The sequence below is a fragment of the Pleurodeles waltl genome, chromosome 1_1 (genome assembly GCF_031143425.1).
Source record: "Pleurodeles waltl isolate 20211129_DDA chromosome 1_1, aPleWal1.hap1.20221129, whole genome shotgun sequence".
NCBI classification, from domain to species: Eukaryota; Metazoa; Chordata; class Amphibia; order Caudata; family Salamandridae; genus Pleurodeles; species Pleurodeles waltl.
In genome coordinates this window covers 381,973,355-382,000,167 of record NC_090436.1, presented here as the reverse complement: position 1 = coordinate 382,000,167, position 26,813 = coordinate 381,973,355, and the positions used below count along the sequence as shown (strand labels likewise).

Below are 26,813 nucleotides of genomic sequence, written 5' to 3'. Positions count from 1 at the left end.
GGGACGCCCGCCAAGGTCAGAATGAGGGCCTATATCTCTTAGCTGTCGATCTTCTGCCAAGTTGATTCTGCTCCCCAGAATGATATTCTGTAATACAAGATGTGTTATAAATAAATACATTGTTGCTCGGGACTGTCAGAGAAGTACCACGAAACAAATTGCAAAAGCATTTCCCCGAGGTGTCACCTACTTATTTGCCAGGGTAGGCTGGCTTGCTGCTTGACTTCCCAAAGTAAAAGCAAAGGTGATTACAAATTTACTTGCTAGTTAACAATTGTTTATAATCAGGGAAATACTTAATTTTTTAAAATAATGTTTTATTGGTTTTCACCTTCTGTCTCCTCTGAGTCATACAACTCACATTTCTAGCAGATCAACGACCCGGACAGATACAAACTATAGCGAAATGTGCTAGCAGTGGTTCTTAACCTGTGGTCCGAGGACCCCTGGGGATCAGGGGGTTCATGACTGTTTTAAAAAATGAATATTAAAATGTATATATTAAAATGATTGCAGAATAATACAAACAGAAGCAAAATCGAAAGGTTTTCTATATTTTTGAATTAAATACAACAGTTCAATATTTGAGCATGTGTTCGGTGCATACTTGTTTTTGTATTATTGTGTAGTGTTTTGAGGTTAATTCATATCATGGAAGTTCCTTTGGCTGGAGATCCCCGGCTTCCAATAATGGCTCAGTGAGGGGGTCCCCAGATTCCAGTGAGTTCACATAAGTCAAAAGGTTAAGAACCGCTGTGCTAGACGACTCACACATGTACCTCCAGTGGCATTGCAGGTTTCATTGGTTTCTTTCCAACTACTTTACACATTACTTTAATACAAAGTATTAATTCACTATCAATTTTATACTTCGTGGTGCAACACGGTTTTTCCTAGCTTCCTTGGGTCTGCTCATGAAATGCCAAAGTGACAGAACATCTATTACCTGCCAATATGCTTCAAAGCCACTTGCCCATACATGTGTAAACCATTTATTAAAAACTTAAATAGTCCTTATGGGAGCGCAAGAAAAACACTTGGACTCCTGCACTCCTTTTGAAAAGGTAATGCTAAATTCATTACAAATTAACAGATTATAAATAGCAAATAAGCAATCTTAAAAACTAAAGAATGGTGTGAAAATACAGCAAAGTTAAAATCCATCATACACTTTATCTTAGAAGCCAAAAACAAGAAAGGAATACATGTAAAAAAAATTAAAATCTATTAAAACGTTTCCTGCAGAAACGGTTTGTACAAAGCAATAGGTTAATATCGGTAGTAATAATTATTTCTATGTTACATGGATGTATTATGCAGTTTTTGCATCTAACATTCCAACAATCTGCTCTAAGTACGGTACAATAAAACCATGATCATCACAATGTTTCACAATTCATGTCTTTGCGATGGAGTCTGCATTCATCTCCAGTTTCAGAACTATATCTCTTAGCTGTCGATCCTCTGCCCAGTTGATTCTGCTCCCCAGAATGATATTCTGTAATACAAGATGTGTTATAAATAAATACATTGTTGCTCGGGACTGTCAGAGAAGTACCGCGAAACAAATTGCAAAAGCATTTCCCCGAGGTGCCACCTACTTATTTGCCAGGGTAGGCTGGCTTGCTGCTTGACTTCCCAAAGTAAAAGCAAAGGAGATCACGAATTTACTTGCTAGTTAACAATTGTTTGTAATCAGGGAAATACTTTTTTTTTTAAATAATGTTTTAATGGTTTTCAAATTAAACAACATTAACCTTACAGGCAATCCAGCCGATAAGAAGATCTCTGTTACATGCATTTCGAGACACAGTAAGATTGCCTTATTTCAATTCATAATCATATGTAAGCTGTCTGTCCCACAACACCTTTAAAATTTTTCATAAAACCTTGCAATGGGGTCATGTCTTATTCTGAGGGTGTGGGGGTAGTTAAAGTAAAATTAATATAGTTTACATTTCAAAGGGGGTTTATCCTTCGGACAATTATGAACGTTACTTACCTGTAAATACTGATTCGCCAGACTTGAAGGGATCTTACGTGAATTCATGAGCGTAGTGTTAATCTTAGTCAATCAGTTGCAAATCTTCAATACAAATGTTAAATAAGCGGTCACAAGACATATTCATTAACAAAGCCCATGTGCATTCTACCAGCTTAAATGCACTGAGATGGAGAAGCTCTGAACTGTCCCTAGGGATTTTCAGAGCTCAGATTTTCATAACGTTTCAAAGAGATAAGCAACTGGGGAAGGTGGCATGTGAATCTATGAAACACAGGAAAACTGTGGTAACACATAATATTTTCTCTTCGTAATAGGATCTTTAATACAGTTATGTGCTCTAATCATGACTAACAAGCAACATAATGATGCAGAAGGAGAAGATGGGCGATGAGATTTGCATTATCATACCTGGATTGGATATTCCAAGAGGTAAAGATCAAGAATTAATACCAGAATGTCCTGGTTACAGCTTTGAAGATATCTGCCACTAGAACTCCAGCAAAAAGTGCTGCTGTCATAGCCATTCTTTGTGTCGCATGCGCTTGCTTTGCCTGTTGAAGGGTCGTCACCATGCTTCAGAATGGCACAATAAAGTTGTTGCTACTATAAAGTGAACCCTTGCTTGGTCAACAGCTGGCAATCATTGGGTTTCCGAATACTGAACAGGTTATCAGCGTTCCAGAAAGATGTGGCTCCTTCCGGGTGGAATTTTAGACACCTTTTAAAGATCTGTAAACATCTTACTGTCATGGTTGTCAGCAGCGAAATGAATGTCAAAAGCATGACTTGTTGGTTCAAAATTGTAGTCTGGGGACAACTTTGGTAAAAAAAAATACAAATAAAAAAGGGGGGTTGATATTCCTGAAAAGCTTTCCTGAAAGGAACTTGAGGTGTGGTCCTTTGAAACAAAATGCCTGGATTACCCTAACCTGGCCTGGGTGATGTTACTGGTAGGAGAGAAGTGCTGTTTTGTAAGGTATGTGACTTTAGGCACCAATAATAAATGGGCATAAAAAGCAGTTTAATCACCACAGCCAAGACAGTGTTGAGCTCCCATGCCTGAGCAGGATTTGAAAGAAAATTAACAAAACAGATCACTTTGAAACTTGCTTTTTCTGTGAAACGACTACAGATTTTTTTTATTGGTTGTCATCTGAAATAAAGGACTTGATTACAGCTTGGCTGGGAGGGTACTCTGTAGCAAGAGCGTACACAAATAATAACTACCAGAAGGCCTTCCTTCCAGGAGCATGTTATTATGACTTCAATTACGCTATAGCTGCACTTAGTTTCCAAGAAAAAGGCTACCTCCTAACTGGAGTGAAGACTTGTTTAAGGCCCCCGAAGAAATGCTTGTTCACAGGAAACATGAAAAAGAAACTCAGATAAAATCTTCTCTAGGAAGCAAGGTGCAAATTTATGGAAGAGAATTATGGCCCCGATTTACCCAAATGAAGAAAATATGACAGGACTGCTTCTTCCTGGCATACAGGAGGATTAAACTTCTGAATACACCAGATGCAAAAACTCTTCCATGTAAAGGCAGATGAAGACCTGGTAGGAAGTGCACTTTGACTATTCAAAAATGGACTTACTATGCTGTAGTAGACCTAACTCCATGACTGCCCTACTGATGCGCATCCTTTCCATCTAAGAAACTATATCCAAGAAACTATTTTAATCTTCAGTCAATGCAGGCCAATCACCCAAGCCTGCCTGCCCTAGTATCAAAACATTTAGCCCAAAAGCATACACTGAATGCGCATACCCTGGATGTCCATAACCTGGTTAAAGACATTCACCTCACACAATCATGGTTTAGAAGGAAAATGTTACTTACCCAGTAAGAATCTGTTCATGGCATGTTGTGCGGTAGATTCATATGCTTGCCATGCTCCTGCCATCTAGTGTGGGGTTCTGAGTGTTGCAAGTTGTTTTTCTGCAAAGAAGCATTTTTAAGGCACAGGATTGAGTGAATCCTCCTTTTTGGTGATACTGCGCATGGGCATCGACTACTTTGTTAGATTTTTTTCCCCCGCAGGTGGGTGAAAAAAGGAGTGCAAAGGAAGTATAAAGAAAGAGATGTACATGCAATTGTAGGTAGATATGTACAACTATATACAACTATAACATAACTGAAACGGCCACAGGCGTCCGGGGAGGAGTGAGGGCGCATGTGAAGCTACAGCACTACATGCCACAAACAGATGCTGACAAGGTAAGTAACATTTTGCGTTTGATGGCATGTATGGCTGTAGACACATGCTCTGAATAGACTGTAAAGCAGTACCTCCATGAAAGCGGTGGCTAGCCGGAGGGAGTTGCAGTTGACTGGAAAAATGTTCTTAGTACTGCTTGGCCTACGTTAACTTGCTGGCGTGCAAGAACATCTACACAATAGTGTTTTGTAAATGTATGTGGTGTAGGCCATGTAGCTACTTTGCATTTGTGAGCTATGGGTATATTTCCCAGAAAAGACATAGTGGCTCCCTTCTTCCCGTTAGAGTGCTCTGGCAGTAACAGGAAGTTGTCTTTTTTCTTTAGAAAAGCAAGTTTGAATACATTTTACTATTTGCCTAGCTATGCTATTCTTTGATATTGGACTGCCTTTATGAGGTAGTGAAAAAGCAACAAAGAACAGGTTGCAGAAAGAAGGCAGGCAACTCAATGGATTGATTAATATGAAACTGAGAGGCCACTTTAGGGAGGAACTTTGGATTGGTGCGAAGAACTACCTTGTCCCAATGTATTTCGAAGAATGGTTCTTCCAGGGTTATGGCCTGGAACTCACTAACAGGTCTGAGAGATGTACTAGCGACTAAAAAGTCACTTTTGATGAAAGGTACTGAAGAGGACATGAGTGAAGTGGTTCAAAAGGAGGACCCCTAAGCCTAGTAAGGACAATGTTAAGGTTCTAAGATGGTGAAGGGGGCAGACTTGGTGGAACGACCTGTTTAATTACTTACTTAATTAATTACTGGAATCCTAAAGAGGGATGTGTGTTGTCTGTTCTGTAAGTACACAGCCATAGCTGTGAGATGTAAGCAAATGGAGGTGTAAGCTAAATTAGCTTTCTGTAGATAAAGCAAGTAGAAGACAATGTCTTGGACAGTAGCTGTCATGAGATTAATGTGTTTGGGTTGACAGTAGCAAACAAATCATTTCCACTTTACAACATAACATGCTCTGGTAATGAGTTTACGAGCTTCTCTGAGAATGTCTATGAATTTTGCAGTGAGGTCCAGATAACCAAACGCTATGACCTCAGTAGCCACATCGCAAGATTGAGTGATTTGGGATCTGAATGTCTGACCTAACCTTGGTTTTGAGTGAGAAGGTCTGGCCTGTTGGGAAGCCTCTGGTGGGGAACAACTGAGAGATCCAGTAGTGTGGTGAACCAGGGCTGGCATGCCCATATGGGAGCTACAAGGATCATGTTGAGAGAGGTTTGCCTGATACGTCTCACTAAAAGGTAATGACAGGGAGAGGAGGAAATGCATAGGTGAATATCACTGACCAGTTCATCCATAGAGCGCTGCCCTTGGATAGAGGGTGTGGATACCTGGAGGTGAAGCTTTGCCATTTTGTGTTTTCTGCTGTGGTGGAAAGTTCTATTTGAGGTGTGCCCCACCTCTGGAAGTATTTTTGAAGGACTTGCAGGTAGAGTTCCCATCTGTGGACTTGTTGCTGCATCCTGCTGAGCAGGTCTACAAAGTCGTTGCTTGTTCCCGGGAGATACTCTGCCACTAGGTGTATGTGATGATGGAGAGCCCATTTCCATATTGTCTGAGAAAGATGTGACAAATGGAATGATTGTGTCCTCCCCTGTTTTTGAATGTAGTACATTGCTGTCATAGTGTCTGTGCGGACTAGGACAACTTTGTGAGAGAAGTAATGAAGGAATGCTTCCAGAGCTAGAAATTCGGCCTGGAACTCTAGGAAGTTGATGAGTAGGGATTGATGACAACAATCCCGATTTCCCTGTACTGAGAGCTCTTAAAGATGAGCGCCTCAGCCTCTATGTGAGGCATCTGTCGTCCGTGTGATCTGGGGCACAGGGTCCAGAAAAGGCCACCCTTTCAATAGGTCAGTGGTGTTCCACCATTGCAGAAAGCGAGAAGTATGGTGGTCTAACAACACTAGATATTACCAGTGACCATCTGATTGAGTTCACTGGTGAGACAGACAGTGATGGAGAGGACGGATGTGAAGTCTGGCATGGGGTACGAAGGCAATACAGGAGGCCATCATCCCTAAAAGGCGCATCATAGACCTGACGGTGTATGAAGAGTTCTCTCGTAACTGAGGGAGGAGAGACTGGAAGTTGTGAACACGAGCTGGACTGGGGTATGCTATCCCCAGTTGTGAATGGAGTATGTCTCCTGGACAGAGCTGTACCTGGAGAGGTTGAAGGTGGGATTTGAGAAAGTTGAGTGTGAAACCTAACTTGTGCAGAAAGTCCACTGTCATTTGAGTGTGACATTGGCATTCTGCAAACATGCCGGCTTTGATGAGTCGTCTAGGTAAGGGAATACGTGTACGTTTTGCCTCCTGAGATATGCTGAAATGACTGCTAAGCACTTTGTGAGGACCCCGGGAACCGTGGTGACCCCAAGGGAAGAACTTTGAACTGGTAGTGATTTCCTGCAACCATGAATCTGAGACATTTGTGTTGTGCAGGGTAGATGGGAATATAGAAGTAAGCATCCTTGAGATCGTGGGTGGTCACCAAGTCACCTTGTTGTAAGAGGGGACTCACGTCTTGAAGAGTGACCAAGTGAAAGTGTTCAGAAACAATGTACTAGTTTAATGGTTTTAGGTCCAGAATGCGCCTGAGATGTCTTTTTTGGGAATGAGAAAGTATAGAGTATACTCCTGTTCCTTGGTTTTGTAGAGGAACTGGCTCAATGGCCCCTTTGAGAAGAAGGAATTGCACTTCTTGTTTGAGAAGAAGAAGGAATTCTTGAGAGAGCCTGTGAGAGTGGGGGAATGTTTGGAGGAGTGGTAATGAGCTCCAGACAATAATCATGTTGTATAATGGTGAGGACCAACTGGTCCGAATTGATATTGACCCATTGAGTATGGAAATCTTGAAGTCAACCCCCAAAAGGTGCAGAATGGGGGGAGGGAGATGTAAGCAGTCACTGTTTAGAGGTTGATGTAGAGGCGCGGGTGGTGCCGCTCTTACCTCTACCTCATATGTTGTTACCGCTATAGATGCCTCTATAGAAGCCACATGAGTAGGAGCTTGAAGGCTGCCTGGACTGAGAGATGGAGGCCTCCGAGGATGTTGGTTTGTAACTACCTCTGAATGTGGGGAGACGAAAAGTAGTCCCCCATGGTCTTTGCGGTACAAGTGTCTTTTTTTCAGCTTCTCTAGGGTGGAGTTCACTTGAGGGCCAAAAAGGTGCTCCTTATAGAAGGGCATGTTTAGCACTGCTTGTTGTACCTCAGGCTTAAAACCTGAGCATCTGAGCCACGCATGTCTCCTTACAATGATGGTAGCGTTGATGCAACGTGAAGCGGTGTCCACAGAATCTAGTGCACATCAAATAGTTGTTAAAGATTGTCCTTCTGTGACAATCTGCTGTCCCCTTTTGTGGTGCTTGTCTAGGAGATATTGGAGGAGCTCCTCCATCTCATCCCAGTAAGCCCGATGATATCTTGCAAGTAGAGCTTGTGAATTGGTAATGCACTGGCGATTAGCATCCTGCACAGCCATCCTTTTACTTGTGGCGTCTATCTTTTTGCTCTTCTTATCTGGGGGAGGAGAGAACCCTGTGATTTGACTATTGGCTTGCTTACATGTGGTAGTAGCCACAATGGAATCTGGCGGGACCTGGGACCTTATGTATGGTGGATCAGAAGCAGAGGGTTTGTATTTTTTTGTCAACTCTAGGATTGATAACCCTAGAGTGAACTGGTTCCTTAGAATGTTTGTCGGCATGACAAGGCATGCCAGGGAGCGTGGGGAGGAACTGGATATTCCTATGTGTGGATGTTAGGGTATCAAATAAAGTCTTGCTCAATGGGGGTCCCTGTAAAGGTGGATATTGTGAAAAGCGGCTGCTCGGGCTATCACCAGCTAGCAGGATGTAGTATCCTTTAACAACGAGGGTCCTGCGGGGTATAGATCTGGGTCTGTGGATAACATGGGATCAGGATTATATGTATCCCAACGATCTGGGCCCTGTTGTGTCCTATCTAGATGAATCCTGTGGTGAGAAATCTCCTACAGTAGGAGAGGCAGGTGAAGGAGGGGGGGCAAGTGGGTGAAGGAGAAACAGGTGGTGGAGGTGATGGAGAAAATGAAGGAGCAAGAGACTTGTGTATAGTGGTAGCCTTGTCCTTGGCCCTCTTTGGAGGAGGGGATGTGTCCAGGGCCTCCTGAAAAGTGAGTTTTTACTTAAAAGTAACAGGGGGAGAAGCAATGATGAGTCAAGTACACCCCTGGATGTGGAGTCGGCACTGATGAGTGTCCATGATCTCCAAAATGGGTTCCACATGGGAAGGTGTGGCAGAGGATTGACCAGAGTCTTTTGGCTCTGAAGAGGAGTCGTCCCTAGATTTTGAGACCGAAGATCTCAGTTGGTGCCCTTTTGTCGGTACTGAGACGAGGATAGAAACTGGCCTCAAAGCCGAAGCTGTTGGTGCCGAAGTTCGGATCGAAGTGGCCATGACGTCTCAGACTGAAGAAGAGGAGGAGATCGATGCCAAAGACAGCGTCTTGGCCTTTGCAGGTTTCGATGCGAAGCTGGAGGGTGGGACATTCAAGCTTGGTTTTCGGAACTGGCCATGGCCTGGTGGCAGTCTGACAACTTCGGTAACAGGCATTTTTGAAGTCTTGACGGGGGCAGGAGGGGCCACTGTACTCACAGGTTGCGCTATTGTTACCTGGTGGCTTTCAATATCAGACAGGATGTTGGATTCTTGGATGGAAAAAGCCTCCTGTTCGGGTTCTTCCTGGGTGTGCTCCTCCCCGAAGATGTCTGGAGTGTCTTCCGGGGTCCTATATGCCATCTCCAGTCGATGAGCCCTCTGATCCCGAAGTGTCTTTTTCAGCTGGAAGGAACTGCAGGCGTTGCAGGTGGCTTCTTGATGGTCAGGGGAGAGGCACAGGTTACACAACAGATGTTGGTCAAAGTACAGGAATTTGGAGAGGCATCAAGGACAGAATCGAAACGGGGCTCGTTCCATCAGCACAGCGTAATGGTTGGTGCCATACGGTGAGGTAGGCACAAATAGGCGAAGACGCCCCGTAGGACATTCAGTCAGTTCCCAGACCGACTGAGTAAGACACGTGCAATAGTAGAAAAGCAAAATCGAAAACAATACTGTTGATTTTAGAAAAGGCAGAAGAAAGGTTTCCAAACTGGAGCAAAAGGAGAACAGAGCTAAGAGATGTCCAAACCAGACAGCGGAGAAAAAACAATGTAACTAAGGAGTTGATGCCCATGCACAGTATCACCGAGAAGGATGAGTCACTCGATCCAGTGACTTGAAAATGCTTCTCTGAAGAAAAACAACTTGCAACACTCCGAACCCAACACTAGATGGCAGGAGCACGCATGTCCTGTGTATCTACAGCCACACATGCTATCGAAAATAACTATTTTGGTTCAAAATTATCCAGAGGAATGGGACTAAAGATTTGCATGCAACTAAGCCTTTGAAACCACACCAGACTGTATGATTTGTATGCCACTAAACCTCCAAAACCTTCCAGACACCCAAAGATAGCACCCTTAGGGCCATATGTACGAACACATTTTCCCATAGACACAGAATGGGTAAAACCCTTTGCTACATCTGGCCCTTAATTCCTCTCATGGATTGGCGCACCATGTATCTGTCTCCCAACACGAACAAACATGGCTCCGCCCAATCACCGCCTCTGAATACGGGGCGAATGTAAGCGGTTTTGCATCCCCATCTGACAACTTAGTGTGCCGCAATCTCCAAGAATGAGCGAAGCATTTGACATGACTGTGTGTAACGTACCTGTGTGGCCCGACTGAAGAATTGGTGTGCTACCGAGTCTCAAGAACATCGTGGGTACCCTGAGAATCCATCCTGAACCCCTCTTGTCCCACTGGCTAAATGATGTTAACACTTCACCAACACCGCCTAACTGCCATACAATGCTCAATTTGACCAGACTGATCTATGCATAACACACAGTTACCTGAATGGGCTGCCTGCTGCACAGTCGAAGTACCGGATAGATTGCTCACTCTCCCTAGCTAATTCCGTTTGCCTTGCCAAGAAGAACTGGAGTCTTTTCAATAAAAACTGGAAAAACTTTACACCACTTACTACGTGTGAGTACAATACCACTGCAAGTATAGATACCATTTGGTACAATTACATCTGGCTCATATTCTGCACGCTGCTAAACGTTTCACTATAACCTCACTGCTCTTTTGTACAATAACTGAATAGTGCAGTCCAAATCAATCAAGTAGAACATTGGTACGACATGGTACAACAAATGTAGCAAATAAACAAGATGTTATTGCAGCAGATGAATAAAGTAAATAATTATTAGTACAGCAAGTAAAACAAGTACATAAGACATCAATTCTTTAAGTAAACAAGGATCAACAATCAAGGGACCAAAATAAATAACCATCAAAAACATATAGAGGAAAGTAAACAAGTGAATCTAATACCCTGTTCAGTAACAGTACAACTCTTGTGAAATATGCCTGCTCAACTGAGACACTGCCTCAACACCTATACATGTTACTAGCCCCTGGACAAACCTAAACAGACTATCTTGGCAGACTCCAGACCCAAAGAAAGAGAACTAAAAGAGACCAGAGGGCGCAGAGACCATAAACCCGGATAAAAAAAAAATGCTAATCTGATCCACCACATATGGACTCGCCTGTTAAACAAAAGAGACCCTGGAACCTCCTTGGACATCATCCTGGACAAACTAAACTCACTACAGGAAATAACAAGCTAAAGTAAGCTAAACACTGATAACTAACAACCTGATTTACTGGATATCAAAAATGAGCTACACAATATAACCTACTGAATGAATGATGCTGAATCCAGATTCAGCAGAGGAGAAGATCAATCGTAAGGAAGTACAATCTCATGAAAAGAAGATACTACTTCCCAACAAATAAATCACAAACCTGGAAGAAAGAAATCGAAGAGAGAACCTTAAGAATTTTTGGTTTGCCCGAACAAGCAGAGGATGAGCAGGAATCCTGTTTGTCGTTCTTAGAGGCATGGATACCACAAGTGTTTAAAATGAATTCCAAGAGGGACTTGAAAATCGAACGAGCCCACAGAGTACCAACAAAATCTATCAAGCACCTCAAGACACCCAGACCTATGATCTTCAGACCCCTAAGTTATGAACACACAGAAATGATTCTACAACACATGAGATCTATGAAATCAATCTTCTGGAAAAGACACAAGAGTGGTATCACCCAAGACTACGCAAAAAATACAGCACCACGCAGGAAAAGCTTTCTTGCTCTACGAAACAGGCTGAAAGCAACGAAGTTTACCTTTTCCTTCACAGGCTTAGCCAAACTATGAATCTTCAAAACAGGAAGAACCCTCTATTTTGACGAACCGAAAGATTTAGAGGTCTTCGTCGATGACCAGTCACAACAATCAACGGGTTCTCCTGCATCTCTGCATTTGCAAATTACAATCGCTAACCAATACCTACCTAAAACGTACTACATAGAAAACCTTACTAATCCTTACTTAAACTCTACTGCCTATAGCACTAACCAACTGCTGGTCCACGGAAAGAATAAGCTTTCTCTACATGATCTAACAGCATATTACAAAAGATCCCTAAGTAGACTTCTTAATACTAATACACAGATACATCTTAGATCTTTTTTAACAGTCTCCTCTAACAAAGATATACCACTAATCCACTACCATTAATCTATTAATTCTTCAACTCCCTAACTGTGTCTCAGGCTACACATGAACCGATTGATGCTGCATACATTTTGGGTTTATTCTTCATGTTTCAATGTTGCATAAGCTATAGTATGAACTGCAGAACGCTTAGGTATCAGCCTTATTTCCAAGGCTCTTTATACTGCTTATCTGCAGTCAATTTCTTGTTCCTATTCAGCAAACAGTATTAGGAACTGTCATTAGTAGTTTGTTGCCACTACTATGATTTCTGTTCTAATGCTCAATACATTGTTTTTATGGGTATAATTCAGACAATTTATTGAGCCTTGCTCACATAAGACCTATCTTTGCATTGTCTAAGCTACATATCTGAATTAAGCCACTCTCTACTTCCGTTTTATAATGCATTGTTACTTGATTATCCAGCCACTATTATGTCATACGACCTAACACTCTTTCTCAGTGGTCCTTATTCATACCTTCTTTTAAAAGTTTCAGTAGCTAGTAATACGCCTGCAACAAACCTTTCACTCAGTTTCATGTGTTTTAAGTATCACACCGTTTGATTGCATTATCTCTTTCTCAGCGGATCTCCCGTGTTAGTCCTTCACCCTCCCAGTAGCCATCCCTCCCCTATAACCTCTACCTTCACCTTCTATTCACCAGAAGGTATTATTTGGGTGGGTTATGGGCAGGTTAAAGGGTTTACCTATCTATACTCGCTATCTCTTTTTCTTCCTCCTATGCACCTTTTTCTTTCTTCTGTCCCTCACATTCTCCTACCTCTCTACAGATGTCACAATACACAACCTCACATATCTTGATGTGCAAGTTCATAAATATCAATTACAGGAATCATTGCCTCACTTTCTTCACACACTCCTCACATATCTTGCTGCAATACAATGCCATACTCTTACAGGAGGTGGAAGATCACCAACTCAACTCCGTGTCCGTTTAACATTAGAATTCCACCAGCATCCATCATGCCCTTACTCTAGTAGCGTCGGAGATAAAGGATACACCACCTCAATAATACCTCAATTAATAATTATAATTCTCTTAGAACACTCTCTCTCAACACAAAAGGTATTTACCATCTGGTAAAACGAAAAAAATCCTCGACTACTGTGCAAAACTCTAAGGAGATACAACCCTATTACAGGAAACTAAACTAGGTGATCAGGACTGTAAATATCTACATTATAAAGGAATTCAGAGAGTACTTGGTTCCCCCGCCAAGAAAAAAAGAATGTAGTCAACCTTTTTATCCCAAAAAGCCAAACTAATTGTCATAGATAACACCCAGGATAATGAGGGAAGATGGCCAATCACCGAGTGTAGTGATACTGGAGTCCTGACCACTGACTTTGTGTCGCACCACTTTGCACTTGGCTTAGCTGTCCACCGTCACATTAGTGGTCACCAGTTACAGACTCCATTTTGTATTCAGCTTAGCCTTAGCTTCACTGCCACGTTAAAGGTGCGAGTAGCTTTCCGTACAAAACATGTTATGCAACGTGTTTTTTATTCTGCGTGTTCTTTTTCTCAACTAAGAGCTAGGACATAATGTAGAGGAGTCATTCAGTCAGCACGATAAGGATGTACTAGAATAATGTTTATGGTACAGTAGGGAACGGCTTAGGCTTGGGAGGGACACCTTGGAAAACTGGTCAGTTTCAACCTGTTTCTTTCAACCGTGACCTAAAATAGCCAGCATTTTTTAATACTTTTTGTGCAGCAGGAGGGTTTTTTCCAGAAAGCCCTTTCCTCGTTTGTTTAAGATATACAAGAGACCCAGGTCGATAGTGGGAGATTCAGAGACCTAATTCAGGATTTTAGACGTTGAATGCCCGATATATTTCCTGTGAGGGTAGAGTTCTCTCTTTCTTGTTTCAGTCGAACGGGGTCATCGACTTGCTGGAAGGAGAAAGATGAAGCACCAGACAGGCCCTACAGTGATGGCATTTTTTTTATTAATTATGTGCTCTGCATTGTGTATGAATATATATACATATATCAATATAAGTGTTTGCATCCTTGCATGTATATATTTGCTGTTTATAGATTGAAGATTCTTTGTACATGGTCTTGTTTAATTGTTGCACATTTTAAAGGTACACTTTTGGCTATACAGGCCTTCCTTCACGAGCCCTGCAAAAAATATAATAAATGTCTTCTTCAGATTAAGAAGTGCATTCCAGAGAATCTTTTTGACTCCTTTCAATGTGTGCATTTTGGCTGAGTCAGCAGTAAAGCGAAACACTTTGTCGTAGATTGACAAGGAGGAAGGGTTTGTAGGTTGAAAGTGTACATTTAAAAGTTAAAATAAGTTTGGCAGGAAGACTAAAGCATCTGCTTCTAAAACCGTGTGTGAACAGAGTGTTTATCAAATTCCTGGATATTGCTGGGTACCCTACGATGTATTAGCTAATGAATTTTCACATTTGGCTGGTTTATCGGAAAGTTGGGATGAATGTTTGAATGAAGCAGAAACAGCAGACATTTTATCTTGCTTAAAAAAAGTACCGGTTGAAGGGAATGATCTTTAAGTTCTTGGCAGACGGGGGTGGATACTTTTGTCTGCCTACAGAAAAATGCATGAAAAATGTAAACAGTTAGAAAGGGTGAATGAACAACTGGAAAAACAGCTTGTGGATTCAAAGAATAGTGTTACCATATTGTCTTGTCAAAACAAATTACTGCAAGATAAGGCAGACACGTATCAAACCATCGCAGAACGTGCTGCAATCAAAGTAGCTCAAAACAAATATCGTAAACGTAGAGGAAGGATAAATCAGAAAAAGGTTAATTTAGTCATTGCTAATGCTGGTTTGGACTGATGCCCAGATTCGTCTTGGGATTGTAGCGTTTGGACCAGCAGTGATTCGTCAAACTCTAGTGATGAGGAGAGTAAAAAAGGTGGGGACAGGGCGACCTACAGGAGCAGAATGTAGTGCGTGCACAGCCAATATTTAGACGAATATTGCAGCACACACCACAAAATCCGGCAGGGATTGAATTGAATTCCTTACAAGATTACATACAGCAAGAAGTCAATGATATCATAGATCGATTTAAGCAATGGGTGGGAGAGTCAGTACTTACTTGGATGGTACGGTTGTTCGATTGTGGTGCCTCGACGTTATGCTTGATATAGGGAATTCTTCTAAATTCTGCACTCTAAGCACAGATCCCTTCATACAGGAGCAATTTAGGAGTTTTCAGGGTCCACACCAAATTACTTTGCTGCAGTTAGCCTCTCAGGGCTGCAATCATAAGTACCCTACAGAATCAGATTGGCCGCCTAATGATAAAGCCCTGGTACACTTTAAGAGATGCAATGCAGAGACTTAAAGAGGAAAGTATGAAGACTGCCATTTTCCTGAACAATGCACACCATCTATTAGATGGACCACTTGCTGTATCAGTGCGCAACCAAATTATTCGCCTTACTCCACCAGCCTACAAACAAGTGATCATGACTCTCCTAATTAATCAGACAGGGCAGGCTTTAAAAGACGTGCTAGAGGCTGTCAGAGAGTTAGGGGATTTATGACAATGGAATAAACCATCTTCCAGGTCTGAGGTTCGCACAGATAACAACAGAGTGTCAAGGAAAGATATGTTTACAGTGCTACTAAAAGATGGTGTCAAGAAAGAATAGATTGATGGGATAGATACCAAAAGCTTGTGGGAAATTGTCTGTAAAAGAGGTTTGGATCGAAAGGAAGGCAGCAGAAAGGTAAACAAGCAAAATAATACGCATGAAACGCAGAGCCAGTCTCAGATATCAGGGGAAGAAAAAGAAAGGGAGAGAAATGTTTCCTCACGAGAGAGAGAGGAAAACCTGGAAAGTGGCTGGTTAACTTTTGAGAACAGAGACGCGGTGAGCCTGCTCCCAAATATGAAAGCATATGTCCAGACCTCACTTGGGCAAAAGTTGACAGGTTTAAATCAGACTAGGAAACTGGCCAAGCTCCGGTACAAAGTTGGGCTTGTTGAGATAACAGACCTCATGTTGATTTAGAAATACATTGGAAACACAAAAATGTGCAAAAAGTTCGAGCCTTAGTTGACACCGGGGCGGAGGACTCTTATTTATGTAAAACCTAGGAAGTTTAACGAACTGCATTATACCATCACAGGGTTGGGGGGGGAAGGCAGACCCCCGCTGTGCAGACCACAGTACAAATGAAAATAAGGGGAACAGCGAAAAGAGAATATACTGTGCTGATCGTGCCTCTTTTGGAATACATACTGAGAATTTATGTTTTGAAAGGAATTACTTTGTATCTGATTGATGGCTGTTATCAGTTTGGAACAAAAAGATGCATTTCAGTGGCAGCCATGAAAGTGGGTGGTTTAAAAATTCCCCCAGTGAAGGTGCCCCTGGCAACTAAAGTAATTAATCTGAAACAGTACTGCATTCCTGGAGGGCATGATGAAATAAGTGAAACTATAAAAGACATGATTGAGGCTGGGGTAACAACTCCAACTATTACTGAATGGAACAATCCCCTCTGACCGGTTAAACGACCTGACGGCCGGTACAGAATGACAGTTGATTACCGCGAGCTGAATAAACATACACCCCGTTTGATAGCCGCAGTCCCAGACACCATCACTTTGATTGAACAAATTCAGAAACATACAGGGACATGGTATGCCACCATAGACATTGCCAACGCATTCTTCTCTATACCCTTGCCGCCAGAATGTCAGGAGCAATTTTCATTCTCTCACTGCAAAAGACAATTTAAAATGTTATCTTTGCCTCAGGGGTACATACATAGTCTCACTATCTGGCACCGGCTGGTGGCAGAGCACCTGGATGAAGTATCTGTCATTCCAGGTGTGCAATTGACCCATTAAATTGACGAGGTGATGATTCAGGGAGAGACAAAAGAACTGGTGCAGATTCAGTTGGAGAGAGTAGTGGAACTCTTGCAGAGTTAGGGGTGGATGATTAACACAGATAAGACACAAGGACCATCTCAAAATGTGAAGTTTCTAGGCATTCAGTGGAATCGGGGGACACAGAAAGGTGTTACCGCAAGCAAAGCAAAAGATTCTCTAGTTTTCCCTACCCCACACTAAGCAGGAGACACAGATGTATTGGATTGTTTGGTTTTTGGAGACAGCACATCCCTCATTTGAGTCACATCTTGGCCCCTCTGTACAAAGTGACAAGGAAGAAACATGAGTTTGAATGGGGTGAAGAGCAGCAGTGTGCTTTTGCTTTGGCAAAGGAAGCAATTCAACAGGCTTTAGACTTGTGGCCAGTGCAGGAAGGAGACATTGAGTTACATGTAACTGTTCTGGGACAATAGGCAAATTGGAGTATGTGGCAAAAACAAGGAAAGACGAGGGTGCCCTTGGAGTTCTGGACTAGAAAACTACCTGACTCTAGGGAGCACTATACTCCTTTTGAAAAACAGCTTTTGGCCTGTTATTGGGCTCTAGTGGATTCTGACACTAGGTCATAATGTAATTCTGGGATCAGAAATACCAATCATGCAGAGGGTGATGAGTTCACTCAAATCTCACCGTATAGGACATGCACAAGAGACTAGTACCATATGCTGGAAATGGTACATACAAGACAGGGCTTGAGTAGGACCGGCAGGCACTGCAGCCCTATATGAACAGGTGTCACAAGCCCCTGTACAGGATGAGGAGAGGATGCAGGCGGTACCACAGTTAAGAGACACCAGTGAGATGGGGTGCGCCATTTGAATCTTTGTCCCCTGAGGATAGGAAGCATGGATGGTTTACTGATGGTTCATTCAAATACCTGGGTACCAGAAGACATTGGAAAGCAGTATCATACAATCCAGTTACCAAAAAGTTGCTGACCACCACAGGAGGAGGTAAAAGAAGCCAATATGCAGAGTTGGATGCTATGTATCAGGCTCTAAAGCAAGAGCTGCCTGGGACTTGTCATATTTACACTGATTCTTGTTCCACTGCAATGTGTTAGCCCCTTGGCTTCCCACATGGCATGCACATAACTGGTTTATCCACTCAAAAGAGGCGTGGGGCAAAGAGCTGTGGCAGGAAATTTGGAAAATGTTAGAACAGAGTAAAGTCACAGTGTATCACGTGGTTGCTCATTGTTCCATTGACTCACTAGAACGCTGGTTCAATTCCCTTGCAGACAACAAAGCCAACATTTCAGAGACAGAAGTGGCAACACAGGATTTTGATTTGGTGGGGATGGCTAAATGGGCGCACCAAAAAGGTGGACATCTGGGAGAAAAAGCCACTTAAAGTTGGGCAGAGATTAGAGGGATGCACATTCCCCTAGATTTGATAAAAACTGTAATTTTGCAATGTCTTGTCAGCGTACACAACAGAGATCTGTCCCGCAAACAGTCAAAGGTCAATTGGGGAGAGGAAAGTTACCAGGATAGATATGGCAAATTGATTACATTCGACCACTACTGATTAGTCGCAGGTGTCCATTTACCTGCACCGTAGTGGACACTTACTCTGGGTACCCGATTGCTGTCCCTTGTAAACGTGCTACTCAGCACAATACTATCAGAACTTTGGACTTGTTAGTGTTATACTATGGAGTACCACTCTAGGTCCAGACTGGCAATGGGTCACACTTCAAAGGCAAATTGGTGCAGGACTACTGTTCTCAGTACAATATTGAGTGGATATATCATATTCCTTACTAACCACAGGCCTCAGCACTGCTTGAGAGAATGAATGGCTTACTGAAAGCTCAATTGCGAAAATTATCTGATGGAACTTTGAAAAACTGGAGAGAGCATTTAAATAGAGCCCCCCAGATTCTGAATAACAGACCATTAACAAATGCTGAAACACCCCTGATGCGAATGTTAACTCCAGCTTTGCAAATACAACCACATGTGGCCACCAATACCATCACGTACTGGGAAATAAAACCTGGAGCCTTAGCTCCTTACAGAGCCACACCCGAATCTGCAGGTCTTATGCTTTACAAGCTTACAGACTGAAACCACGAGACATAGCACTGTGTGAAACAGGTGTTGGAGTACAGATTCCCCAAGAGCATTTCGGATTGATTTCTCCCAGATCTGGGTTCGCCCTCAAAGGTATTCAGATTTTAGGGTTAGTGATTGATGCAGGTTACCAAGGAGAAATCAGAGTTATTCTGTTAAATAGTGGGGAAGCTGATTTATTCATACAAACTGGAGACAGAATTGCCCAACTTGTCATAATTGCAGTGTATGGAATATTGGTGAGGAAGGGGACTGCCCCAGCCCATCTTATTGTACGTAGGAAGGGAGGTTTTGGTTCAACTGACAAAAACCCTGGTGCTAAAGTGTGGGGGGACTCCCCAAATGGCCCTCCAGAACCTGCAGAAATTATAGCAAAGGGTCCCAATAATGCCCTGGTGATCATGAAACCAGGAAAGGAAAAATGGGAACATATTCCAGCTAATAAATGTTATTTGCGAAAATAATCATACTTGTTTCTTTTACAGATCATACTACAGCTTGTCTTTGCTGTGAGTGTGCTGTGTGGTCTCCTTTTGGGCATGTGTGTGTGGGGTTGGGAAAGACCTAACACCCCCAACCTCAACTTGACTGATCGACCAAGTTGCGCAACACCTTTACTGCATCTGAATGACACATTTTTTTTTTATTTGTCGCAGACCGCACTCAACAGATCCGACTTCTGTATGAGTGTCATGAAAAGCACTGTGGATGTTTTGTCAACATGTTTGATCACCATACCAACACCAAAAAGCATTTTGTTAGAAATTTTCAATGCCACTAACCAGGATAAAGATGTGCAAGAACATGATGTGGAACCCACTTCAGTCCCTATGAGCACTGCAGGGACTGTCAGGAAACAACCGATGAGAAGTGGGACAATCCCACTCAGATAATTACATACAACATTACTACCGGTGATGTGTGTTATTACAGGTCCTACAATTCTTGTGACGTTGGAAAATGCATTCAATTGCGTTTAGAAAAGAAAACATCAACCTCTCAAAACATACTATGGGAACACAGAGTTTTGTGCTTTTACCGAACGAATAGACATTGTAAAAACATGACGAATCACATGGCTTGTCATCATCTAGTGACTGCTGCCAGTCACATTAAACATGTCAAGTTGCCAGTTGGCTGGCTGTTCTCGTGTGGAAACCTTACTTTTACCTACATTCCAGCTACCGTAACAGGCAGGCCGTGGACTTATAATGTTTCCATCAAACTCTATACATACTCGTTATCCTAGAGACACTATGCAACTAGATGAAAATTGCGACTCAGATATTCAATTATTATCCCAATCAGAGTATCTAAGCTTAAGTCTTTCTATTGCTTGCATGCCTGGTTTAGCTGTATACAATACTAGGATTATAAACAAATTAGCTTGTCTAATAGTTACAAATATTAACCATACTTATATTGCTTTATCTGAATTTTTATTAGATTTGAGTGGGACTAGAAAAGCTGCATTACAAAACAGGGCTGCCATAGACTACCTTTAGTTAAAAAAATAATCATGGTTGTAATGAGTTTAAAGGCATGTGTTTTAACCTTTCTGACCACTCTAAATCTATCCAGGCCCACATTGATACACTACATACATAAGTGAAAGGGGTCAAACAGGATATGGATCAGGGATGGTGGGACTGTTTGTTTCAGTGGTTACCTGATTTTGGACAATTACGCAAAGTTTTGGGTGGAATTTTTGTGGAATTAGCTCTTATTATATCATTATGTTGCTGTGTACCATGTATACCATGTATTCCTAATCTGCTTGCAATGTTTAGGCCAACAAAAGTTGATTTTAAACCTATAGGCTACACAAGTCATTGGTCAAAGGGAAGAATGTAGTGATATTTGTGTCTTGACCACTGACTTCGTGTCATACCACTTTGTACTTGGCTTAGCTGTCCACCGTCACATTAGTGGTCACCTGTTACAGACTCCATTTTGTATTCAGCTCACCAGTTACATACTCCATTTTGTATTCAACGTGTTTTCTATTCTGCGTGTTCTTTTTCTCACCGAAGAGCCAGGACATAACGTGGAGAAGTCAGTCAGTCAGCACGATAAGGATGTAATAGAATAATGTTTCTGATGGATACAACTACCTGTGGATTCATCACCTAATGAATTCTCCCCATGCGTAGCATTCAACGGAAACTTCTCTCTAGCCCTGCACGTCGGTGAGGTCGTCACAATTGCCCATCTCCACGCGGCTCCGTGTGATGTCATCGTAGCAATACGAGGTCCTCGCCGCCGTGCTGACGTCAGTTCCCTTTTTTCCGTGCCTTCGATAACGGTTACTTTTCTGTTACCTGTATCGTTAGCTCTTCGGAAGGGATACTTTGTGTATTTCCGTGATGTCGGCTCCAAAGAAAATGTGGAGGTCGCATGTCGGTGACTGATCCACACAACGATTGCCTTTGGTGCCTTAGCTTGGATCACGACGTCCAACAATGCGGATCCTGCCAGAAGATGAATCCGAAGGCGTTGAAGGAGCGTGAGGCAAAGCTGTTCTTGGTGAGGTCCAAGAAGGAGAGGAAGCGGCACCATCGGTCCTCTTCGGGAAAATCGTCTCACAAGAAGCGGCGTCATCGTGACTCCCGACGTCGGTCGGCATCGAGGTTTCCATCGTCTCAGCGCTGCAAATCTTGGGAAGTGAGTCCGACGGTGTCCCCTCAACCTGCGACACTGCAAACGTCCCCGGCACCGTCAGTCTTCGAAGTCGTGGAGCCTCAGAGTCATCTGGCTTCGCCGGTGCATCCAGATGTTGAAGAGTCCAGCCCGGCTCCGGCTCCGCAGGGTTATCCTTGTTCCCGGCTCCGGGTACGGATCTGGCGGCATTTCTTAATGCCATGTTTGCCATTTTTCAAAATATGGCTCCGGGAGGTGGTGCGCTGGCTAGCCCCACTGGTCCCCTGTCATTCAATCTTGGCGTTCCGGCTCCATAAAAGCCGACGCCGTTTATGCTATTTTGTTCGGCTGGAGACTCAGGTCAGGCCCTTATTCCGGCAGCGCAGCCCTCGACATCGAGGGAGAGACCTTCAACGCCAGAGTCGGAGGTGATGGAGCCGAGAGGTCGGATGTCGGCGTCGGAATGTGGATGTCTTGTCCATGGTGCCGATGGATCCATCTGCGGCGTCGGATGGAGCCGGAGAACCTATCATGACGCCTTCCCGGCGCCATTCACCGACGGCGTTGTGCTCCATGTCGACGCCGGGGCTTGAGGCTAAGTTGAGGTCTAGTCGAAAGGCCCGTAGACTCCTTGAAGAGAGGGAATATCAACAGCAATTCCACGAGGAGGGGGAGATCACTGATCCCCAAGGTGACTTCCCAGGGCTGGACACTGCAAGTGGTTTTGACACCTCTCCAGAGTATGACCTGGCCTCCCCGGGTGAATATACAGAGGAGGCAGCCTCTTACCACTCAATCTGCCTTTTGATGGGGCAAAACTATTTGGTTCAAAAGTGGACTCTGCGCTAGAGCGCTTTAAAGAATTTAGGGCTACTGCTAGATCTCTGGGTCTGCAGGCTGCTTCCACCCCGTTTTGATCTTTTAGACTGCTGCAAGTTTTTGGTAGAGGGGCTTCCTTGCGTGGGAGGTCACAGCAGCCGTGGCAGCAGTCCTCCAGCCTCCCTTATCGATCGTTCAGGGGGCGGGGTAGAGGCCGCACAAGAGGGGCCAACCAAAAGCAGCACCCTTCCTCTTCCTCTGGAGGGTTACCTCAAGGAAAGCAGCCCTAGTCCTCTTGCCATTGTCTCTAATTCCTCTCCGGTAGGGAGGAGGCTTTCTCTTTTTCTTTCCATATGGGAGTCCATAACAACAGATTCCTGGGTCGTCAGTTTGGTAAGAAAAGGTTACGCCCTTCCCTTTCGGGAGATTCCTCCTCCCTTCCCTCCCCGTCCTTCCTTTTGTTCAGAAGATCATCTCCTGTTGTTAGAACAGGAGGTTCTCTCCCTATTATTGAAGGGCACAGTGGAGTTGGTTCCAGAGCAAGAAAGGGGTCCTGGGTGTTATTCCAGGTACTTCCTGATACCCAAAAAGGATGGTCGTCTGAGGCCTATTTTGGACCTGAGGATTTTGAATTGGTTCCTCAATCAGGAGAAATTCAAGATGCTGACTCTGGCACAGGTGCTTTTGGCGTTGAACAAGGAGGATTGGATGATGTCGGTCGACTTGCAGGATGCTTATTTTCACATTCTCATTCTCAGGTCGCACAGGAAGTATCTCCGGTTTGTGGTAGGGTCGCAACACTATCAGTTTGCGGTCCTTCCTTTTGGTCTTACTTCCGCACCTTGGGTCTTCACGAAGGTTATGGCGGTTGATGCAGCACACCTCAGGAGGAAGGGAGTAGCAGTATTCCCTTACCTGGACTATTGGTTTATCAAAGCCGAGTCTCCAGGGCTTGCGTTGCATCATCTGCAGCTGACAACCCAGTTGTTGTTCAGTCTGGGTTTTTCAATAAATGTGCCCAAGTCTCCCCTAGAGCCCTCTCAAGGCCTCCTGTTCATATGAGCAGTACTGGACACGACATTGAATCAGGCCTTTCCTCCGCCACAGCGGATACGGGACATTCAGGCGTTGGCTCCAATGTTTCAAGAAGGAGCAGTAATTCCAGTCCTCAAGGTCCTTCGTCTGCTCGGTCTGTTTGCTTCTTGCATTCTGTTGGTCACTCATGCATGCTGGCATATGAGGGCTCTTAAGTGGTGCCTCCGCAAGCAGTTGTTTCAGCAAAGAGGAGATCTCGGGGAGTCGATAAAGATCTCCAGAGACAGTGCAGCGGATCTCCGATGGTGGGCTGCGGAAGGCAACCTTTCTCAAGGGAAGCCGTTTTCGCAGCCAACTCCGGTGATAACGGATGCCTCCACCTTAGGGTGGAGAGCTCATCTGGAGGATCTGGAGATCAAGGGTCGTTGATCTCCAGTAGAGCAGTGGTTTCATATCAATCTGCTAGAGTTGCGGGCGATTCATTTGGCCCTCAAGGCCTTCCTCCCTTCCCTTCGCGGTCAGTCAGTTCAGATTCTGACGGACAACACGACCGCAATGTGGTATATCAACAAACAGGGGGGTGTAGGGTCGTACCTTCTTTGCAGAGAGGCTCAACGACTCTGGTCCTGGGCTCTGGACAATTGGCTTTGCGTAGTGGCCAACCATTTGGCCGGGGTCCAAAACGTACTCAGACTCAGAGCGGACAGACTCAGTCACTACTTCTCGGACGACCACGAGTGGCGTCTCCATCCGGATCTGGTTCTTAACATCTTTCGGATGTGGGGTTTTCCCCGGATAGACTTGTTTGCCACTCAGGAGAACGCGCACTGTCCGTCGTTCTGCAGCCTTCAGTATCCGATGCAAGGAGCGCTGGGGGATGTGTTTCAGATGTCCTGGTGCGACCAGTTGCTTTACGCGTTTCCCCCCATACCCTTGATTCCTCGGGTTTTGAGGAAGATTCGCCAGGACCGGGCTCAAGTCATTCCAATAGCTCCGGATTGGACACGAAGGGTGTGGTATGCAGACCTACTCTGACTCTCACTGTGCCCTCCGCTCCGTCTCCCTCTCAGGGCAGACCTCCTCTCGCAGGGGCAGGCTCTATACCCCCACCTCCAGAGGCTGCACCTTCATGCCTGGAGATTGAATGGGGCAACCTGAGTTCCTTTTCTCTCCCACCAGAGGTGGTGGATGTTCTTTTATCAGCCAGGCGACACTCCACCAACTCGGTCTATGCGAGTAGGTGGGCTCATTTTGTTCGTTGGTGTGGAGAGAAGAAAATTGATCCTTTGCATTGTCATTGGCTCAGCGTGGTTGTGCTGTGGCCACTGTTAAAGGTTATCTTTCTGCCCTTTCGGCTTCTTTATATCTTCCAGATCAGCCGTCTTTAATCAAATCTCCCTTAGTTTTGCGATTTTTTAGGGGCCTTACTAATAGAATTAGTCCTGTGCTTTTTATTATGCCGCAGTGGGATCTCAATTTGGTGTTGACTTTTCTGATGGGCTCCCCCTTTGAGCCGCTTCATTCATGCCCTTTAAGGTATTTATTTTTCAAGACTGTGTTTTTGACAGCTATTACGTCGGCCAGACGTGTTAGTGAATTGCAGGCTCTCTCTGTTCACCCGCCTTTCACAACTTTTTATAAGGACAAGGTGGTTTTGAGGTCCAGGGCGGCTTTCCTCCCCAAGGTGGTGTCTCCATTTCACTTGGGACAGTCAATAACTCTCTCGACGTTCTACCCTCCTCCGCATCCATCTAAGGAGGAGGAAAGACTCCATCGTCTGGACCCTAGGAGGGCTCACAGCTTTTATATCGACAGGACGAGAGAGTTCCGGTTGTATGAACAACTGTTTATCGGATACGTGGGGAAGAGGAAGGGGAAGGCCATCCACAAGAGGACACTCTCCAGGTGGGTCGTTCTTTGTATAAAAATATGTTACTCATTGGCAAAGAAGGATCCTCCTGAGGGGATCAGAGCCCATTCCACCAGGGGCAAGTCGACCTCATCAGCTTTGGCCAGAGGTGTTCCGATGGTGGACATCTGTAAGGCTGCGACTTGGTCTTCTCTCCACACCTTTGTGAAGCATTATTGTTTGGATGCGGAGGGATGGCCATTTTGCGCGGTCCGTGCTGCAGGAGTTCTTGGTTTGACCAGACGGACACCCTACTCCGAGGTGGTACTGCTTTGGGACTCTATTCATTAGGTGAGGAATCCACAGGTAGTTGTATCCATCAGAAGAGCAAGTTACTCACCTTCGGTAACGCTTTTTCTGGTGGATACATTAGCTACCTCTGGATTCCTCACGGTCCCTCCCACCTCCCCGTTGTCTGTCTGGTCATGCCAGGATCTCCCTGGGTGTGCGCTTCAGTGCGTTGATTTCAATGTTTCTATATATGTATATATGTTTATAGTTGTTCTTCAGACTATTTTCATTTTTGCAGACTATTCACAATGGTATACTCCTTTTTAAGGAGTTGTGGAAAAGTTTTTATGTGAAGGTTCTCTATAAAGTTTATTTTTGTCAAAACCTGAAGGGTGTGAATTGTTGTTGTTCTCTATATGTTTCAAAGGCACGTCAAAAGTGGCGTGAACTGACATCAGCACGGCGACGAGGACCTCTTATTGCCACGATGACGTCACACGGAGCCGCCTGGAGTCGGGCAATTGTGACGTCCTCGCCGACGTGCAGAGCTAGAGAGAAGTTTCAGTCGAATGCTATGCATGGGGAGAATTCATTAGGTGAGGAATCCACAAGTAGCTAATGTATCCACCAGAAAAAGCATTACCGAAGGTAAGTAACTTGCTCTTATGGTACACCAGGGAAAGGCTTAGGCTTGGGATAGAAACCTTGGGAAACTGACCAGTTCCAACCTGTTTCTTTCAACCCTGACCTAAAATAGCCAGCATTTTTTAATACTTCTTGCGCAGCGGGAGGGTTTTTTCCAGAAAGCCCTTTCCTCGTTTAAGATATATAGGAGACCCAGGTCAATGGGAGATTCAGAGACCTCAATCAGGATTTTAGACGTTGAATGCCTGATATATTTCCCGTGAGGGTAGAGTTCCCTCTTTCTTGTTTCAGTTGAGCGGGTCATCGACTTGCTGGCAGGAGAAAGATGAAGCACCAGACAGGCCCTACGTTGATGCATTTTTATTAATTATTTGCTTTGCATTGTGTATGAATATATATATATCAATATAAGTGTTTGTATCCTTGCATGTATATATTTGCTGTTATAGATTGAAGATTCTTTGTACATGGTCTTGCTTCATTGTTGCATATTTTAAAAAGGTACAGTTTTGGCTATACAGCCTTTCAAAAAGATAAAATAAATGTCTTCTTCAGATTAAGAAGTGCATTCCAGAGAATCTTTTCGCCTCCATTCAGTGTGTGTATTTTGGCTCAGTCAGCAGTA

General features: G+C 44.0%; 1 protein-coding gene across 2 annotated transcripts in view; it reads right to left on the bottom strand.

Moving 5' to 3' along the window:
- Positions 1–296: 296 nt before the first annotated feature.
- CENPH (centromere protein H) overlaps positions 297–26,813 on the bottom strand; it is a 322,688-nt gene continuing 296,171 nt past the window's right edge. Inside the window, exon 9 of one of the 2 annotated variants that reach the window (XM_069223100.1) lies at positions 297–1,498. In XM_069223100.1, the coding sequence (XP_069079201.1) occupies positions 1,397–1,498 (102 nt within the window). In that variant the 3' untranslated portion in view covers positions 297–1,396. The remainder of the gene's footprint in view (positions 1,499–26,813) is intronic. The other variant, XM_069223109.1, reaches the window with a different exon arrangement.